The 6000-nt window shown below is 41.2% G+C and overlaps 1 protein-coding gene across 8 annotated transcripts in view; it reads left to right on the top strand.

Annotated features, from left to right (window-relative positions):
* FGGY (FGGY carbohydrate kinase domain containing) overlaps positions 1–6000 on the top strand; it is a 148109-nt gene that overhangs the window by 25424 nt on the left and 116685 nt on the right. For all 8 annotated transcript variants that reach the window (XR_003570671.1, XM_027879032.1, XM_027879030.1 and 5 more), the window contains exon 5: positions 296–381. Coding sequence is in view for 7 of the 8 variants with exons in the window: in XM_027879032.1 (XP_027734833.1) it covers positions 296–381 (86 nt within the window). In the remaining variant the exon portion in view is untranslated. The remainder of the gene's footprint in view (positions 1–295; positions 382–6000) is intronic.

Here is a 6000-nt window from a genome sequence, read left to right as displayed (position 1 = left end):
GACTGCTCTGACACCGAGCAGCTGATGGGGAACTGAGAGCTCACGTTATTGATCTGAAACTGGTCCCTCCATGAACTTTTCATGGGAAACTTTGCTTAAGATCAGCCTGTGGTGGGGCAAAGTCTCAGTCCTCTGGGCAGTTAATCAGAGAGTAGAGCAGACAGGATGATTGGAGTAGTTGCTTTGAAAAAAATTGTCCTTTTTACCTAAATATCAGGGTTTTTAATTGCATTAAAATAAGGACATGATCATGCCTGACCTCTAATGTCTGCATTTCTGAACATGTTTTTATTAGAACTTGCAGGAATCCTGGGAGAAGGCAGGCTACTTCTTTGATCTTCCGGATTTCTTATCTTGGAAAGCCACAGGTGTCACTGCAAGGTATGTTGATTATAACAGTATGATTTGGTCATCCTCATCTGTTTTCTTCTGGATGTTCTGCTTTAATTCATTGTGACTGGACATGCTGTTATGTACATCTGTCTGTAATTGAGTCTGCCCCAGAACATCTTGAACCTATCTCCTGCTTCCATGTGCATTCCTGAGCACAGTTGTTCCTGGGAGCAGTGTAGTTCACAGATACAGTTTGTTGCTACAAATGTCAGTTAATTGGTCTTGTGATCCATTTTGGAACAGAAATGTGATTGCTCTAGTTCCTGTAAAATACATTTTTAATAATTCTTTGAAATCTGGGTTTTTTTTTTAACAAATGTATTGACTTTTTTTGAGAATGGAAACACTTCTTTGCCATGTGGGAGAGATCTGTTAAAATCTTGTTTACAGTGGTCACTTGACTGTAAAACACAGCAGCTGTATGGCTCCTCAAAGCCTCCTGGGATATCTCCTGAGCAGTTTAACAAAACCCTCTGAGAGAACCCCTGAAAAATCTGCATTCAAGTCACCAGCACAAGTGAAGTGTATTTGCAGATAAAGCTCCTTGTGGAAAGTGAGGGACAATATTATTTACGGACTTACATGACCAGCTGCCAGTCACAGTTATTTCCACTGCACTTTGTGGAGGTGAATCTGCAAAATGTACTCTCAGATAAAAACTGGTCACAGGGTAGTTTGGGTCTCTCTGGAAATGAAGATACCTTTGCATCACACACAGTTATTTGAGTTATTTGAGTGCTCTGTTTCTCCCTAGTTAGTCCCCATGACTGACAGCTTTTGTTGTGGTGTTATATGTTGTATATTCCCTGTATTAGAGAGCAGGGAAATGCTGTGTTTGACTTGAAAGAAAAACAGAGTTGCTGGATGGTAATTGATAGATGGTATCTCAGTTCTTCTTCCTTTGGGTTTTCAGTGGGATTTGGCTGTATAACTATGAATTATGTAACAAAAGAACAACTCCCACCTCACAGATCTTGCAATCTAAGCGGTCCTCTCACCTGGCCCAACTCTTCCTTCAAGAGGATAAATCCCATGTCCCAGATGATATTCCATGCAGGATCTGCAACTCGCGAAAGTTGGATTTAGACTTGGATTTAGAATTACGACCCTTTAGTCAGGGCATTAGAGGGAGAATGGTCTGAAAAGTGAGGATACAGGGGTACTGATGGCTCCTTGGTCCTGCCTGCCTTTGGCTTTGTGCTCTTGGCTGCAACTTCCTGGAGGTGAAGCAGAGAACCTCTCCTAAAACTAGAAACTGTTGCAGAAGGTGATACTCAAAAGTAGAGATGCCTGAATTTAGACCGGCAAATGAATTTCGCTAGCAATGGCAATTTGATTATTCAAAAACATTTTGATTATGTTGATGAATGCTGTGAAAAGACTTTCTGGATCGAGTCCTCCCCCACCTTTGGTTGAGAGTTTTTTATTTTGGATAAAATAGTTCCTTGTAGGGCCTCCTTTGCTGCCTTAATGTTAAGCCCATTAACATTAAAATTAAGCCCATTGTTTTGGCTCTAGTGGAATGTCTTACAGGGTAGCAAAGCTGGAAGAAAAAGACAGGAAAATAAGGCCAAGAAATGTTTTGCTGGAATCAAACCTAATTTTTTTCCCCTTTCTCTGCTTTCCCTCATGCACACCTGTTTTTTGGGAATTTCCTTGTAGTTTGGTGAAGTAAAGTAACGTGCCCTGCATATGCTCATAATACAAGGGAGTTGTGAATTTATCAAGTAGAAGATTCTTCCCACCTTTTCTCCCTTTGAGCACAAAGGAGCCTATTCACAGGGCAAGACACAGTGTTACTCACTCTGAATCATACACAACTTGGCCCTGATAAAAGACAGATTTATTTTTTTAAAAATTTGTTTTGGTGATGGGGATTTTACCAAAATAAGTGCAATTCCAAAGGCACTTACTTCTTTAAAATTTTAAGAGGCTCTCTAAAGCATTTTGTGTATGTTTGACATTTGAAAACTGTGTATAGTCTTTTTGCCTTCAAAAAGTCAGAGTGAGGTCACTCAGAGCAGAACGTTGTGTGTGAGATGAGAACGGGACGTGTTTGAAAAGCAGTTCTTGATGTGTGTTTCTGAGTATGAAATCCTTTCTCTTTCCCCTTTAATTCTGCTGGCTTGAACTGCCTTGTTGCCAAGGTTTTTTCCAGTGGAACTATAATAAACAGTAAAGGCTTCTTATCTCCGAGCTGGAGATCCAAATGTGTTCCGAGATTTTTTACCTGCTGGCTTTGAAATTGCTCTGTGTCTCACTGAACGACACCCCCCCATCACTTGCAAAGGACAAGTTCCAAGTTGTTGATTCCCATTGTTCCTGGAAGACTGTTGCCTGTAATATTTCATATTTAAAATAGTTCTTTTTTATTGTTTCTCCTTGATGAAAGACCACTGGGGTTTTCTGAATGATCCTGACTATTCTGCATTGAAAATGTTACTGACAGCTCTTTAGTTAACAAATTTAAAACTTTGGAACTTCCCAGCTTCTGCCCCCCAAGGTTGCAACAATGAAGTGTTGGTTTTGCCACTTGAATACTCAGCTGTGTTGTCTCAGAAATGCTGTGGTGCAGAGGAAGGGCTGTGCTGTCACAGACACGTGTGAAGCGCTTTGCAGAGGCTCAGCACTTCGACTCGTGGTGAGCGTGACTCACTGCTCCCCTTCCCACCATCTACAACCTCTGATAACTTTTCCTTTAAATGGTGTTTTGGGTACAGCTATCTTAATAAAACCTAAACACTTATCTGGTTTAGTTACAGGCTACTGTGTGAAGGGTGGAGAATTCTTACCAGAGATGCACATCTGTAATTTCGGTGTGTTTTTGAGGTCTCGTGAGGGATTCCGCTGCAGATAAGGATATGGCTGAGCTGTTCAACTGGGTGGAATTCACACACAAATTTCTCAAAGGTCAAGTGTATTTAGACCCAGCATTCTGCTTCAGGGCCACTTCCAGTCATGAGCAACTCACTGGAAAATGAGTGGGTCTCTCCTGCATTTAAGATGAACTGTAACTAATGAGAGATTAAACCTGTGAAGGAGAGTTTGGAAACATAGGGAAGAATGTCAGGCTGACATTACTGAGATAGAGAGTATCCAACATTGTGCTGCAAACTACCTCCCAAAATTAGTTGGAACAAACTGAATATTTGTGCAGAATTTTTTTCCATATTATTATCCTCTAGATATGTTAATATTTTGGGGAAAGTAATATATTACCTAGGAGAGACCTCATCTCTTACAGGGATGTTGATGCAAATAATTTTCCTGTGGAAATAATTGTCCAGTCAGTCTTCAGCTGCTTGCCATCATGACAGGGAAAAGGGTGGAACAGATGTTTCTTATACTTTAAAGGAACTTTTCTAAATGATCTCCTTCCAACAGATCTCAGGATCGTGAGTTTCTCCAGAGAAAATCAGTTTTATAAGAAAGAAATTCATGCTGTTACGGTAATTACAGACTGCAAAGTGAAGGAGAAATGGTTGTAGTTGATTAAAAGCATTTCTGGGAACCACATAACCAATGTTAGTCTATATCTCTGTGAGAGGGGGTGATATCTTTTTAATATACAGTGTATTTTCAACAGGAAGATCCCTTGACTAATTGCTTTCTTTCGTTTATGAGTTCCTTGGCTTGAGCACATTTAAAGAGCTGTCTCTTTATGTTAAGCAGTGACCGAGTCCCTAAAATTTATTTGTCACCCGTTTCCAGTTGCTTATCGTTAGGGCTTGAGATGGCTCCGTTGCACTGATGGAAATCCAGAGGACTCCTTGGATGTTCCTGGAGTTGATGCAGAGTCTGCTGGGATCGATAGCAGAGACTGGTCCCTTGCTGAATTGCAACCATGGAAGTTTTTAGTGAAACATTAAGCTGGGAAGGTGCTCTTGAATCCAAGGATCTGGATTCAGGTCTCTACTCTGTTATATCCCCTACGTGATTGGAGGAGTGAATTAAATCTACATCTTCAGAGGCGTTCAGGCAGCTGAACACATTTGGGGATTTCGTTCTGGTTCATCCCTGTATTTGCTCTTCAGCTGTTAAATTGATATCCACACACTCTTAGGAGGTTTTCTGCTTTTACCACTCTGAGGTAAAATTGCTGTATCAATGGAGTCCTCACCAAATATTTTATCCAGATAGGCTGGAAACTCTGAAAAGGGAGAGACTTCGGAAGAGGAGCTTGTGTTTCAAGGTGCAGTTTTAAAAACAAACTGGTGTGAGTTAAATGATTATCTGAAGGATGTCTGTGTCTTTTTAAAGGATTGGGCAATCCTGCAGCGGGACGTGGTAACTGCACCAGTGCAGACACCCGTTTTTTGGGGCCAGCTGCCCTTCCCTTCCTTCCTAGCCTTGCCATGACTAATGTATACCCTTTGGCTGGTCCTGGAGTTTGGCTTCTTGTTTATATTTTGTGCCTAGTTCAAAAGATGGCTGGTTTAAAAATCAGGCCTCTGAGTGGAGAGAAAGGGCCGAGGGAATATTTCAGAAGGCTGTTGTGATTAGTGCTGAGCCCATGTGGCAGTGACAGTATCCTGAGCTGCACTCGGGGGTTGTGTCCTGTTTATGAAATGAAACCCAAAGCTTCAGACTTGCAGACTTGTTTGGAGAAGTCTCTGGAGAAGGGAGAATTATCTTGAAGGGGAGGGGAGGGATGGTGTTTTTGTGGATTGGACAAACAAAGTACCATGGATTTCTTGTCATGGAGCCAAAAGCAAGTGTCCCTGTGACGGTATCTTTGCCAAATGAGAGAATTCTACTGCTATGGGGCTTTTAATAAATTCAAAACATGTTCTTTGGAGGCTGGTGACACGTAGGCTGATCCAGAAAATAGGAAATGTTTAGCTGGAAAAGTTATCGGGACTGTGAAGGGCAGGTGCAATATGGGCCATTAATGTTAGATTTTTTTTTTTTTTTAATTTAAAAATGGTATGTCCTTGAGGCTGCAGAGTAACCTGAAAGAGTTCTGTGTGCTAAAGAAGAAAATTGTTAGCAGGTCTCGTTAACCTTCGCCAGGAAGCACACAGGCAAACAGGAAGCTTTAGCTATTGTTATTGTACAAGTGCCCTTTACAAAATATTAGCAAAAGAAGCTTAATGTGTTTTCCACAAGAACAGGAGCCCTTCATAGTGTCTCACTGTGCAGAAAAACTGCATTGTCCCTTTCCAACAGCTTTGGACATACATTGAGACCTTGCACTGCAGAGGCTTGCATTGAGATCTTCAAATATTTACTACTTTGATTATTTTTTTAAGATGTTAGGATTGTTAATTAGCTGTGGCAGTATCTAGCCCTTTGTTTTCTATTGTGTTCATTTGCTGCTGAAAAGAAAAAAAAAGCCAGCTAGGTCAGTATAGAAAGGATTGGGGCAGGCAGTGGATGTATTCCTGGCAGCTTTCCACAGAGACAGTGAACTCTGAGCCAACCATGAAGTCATCGTGAACTCAGGGAGTCTCACTAATCCAAGGCAATGTGTCTTAATTTGACAAAGCAAAGGCTGCTTGATAAGCCAGCCCAGCTAGAAATGCTGTTACAGGGGGTGTTTGTTAAATTGAGATTGTGGAGGAGAAACGTGCTGATATGAAAGGAATCATCTTGTTTTCAGGTCCT

Source organism: Empidonax traillii, unplaced genomic scaffold (genome assembly GCF_003031625.1).
Source record: "Empidonax traillii isolate 1590-97213 ecotype Southwest subspecies unplaced genomic scaffold, ASM303162v1 scaffold50:size1795014, whole genome shotgun sequence".
Taxonomy (NCBI): domain Eukaryota; kingdom Metazoa; phylum Chordata; class Aves; order Passeriformes; family Tyrannidae; genus Empidonax; species Empidonax traillii.
Note: the sequence above shows the minus strand (reverse complement) of the source record. Positions and strands in the feature narration are given on the sequence as shown.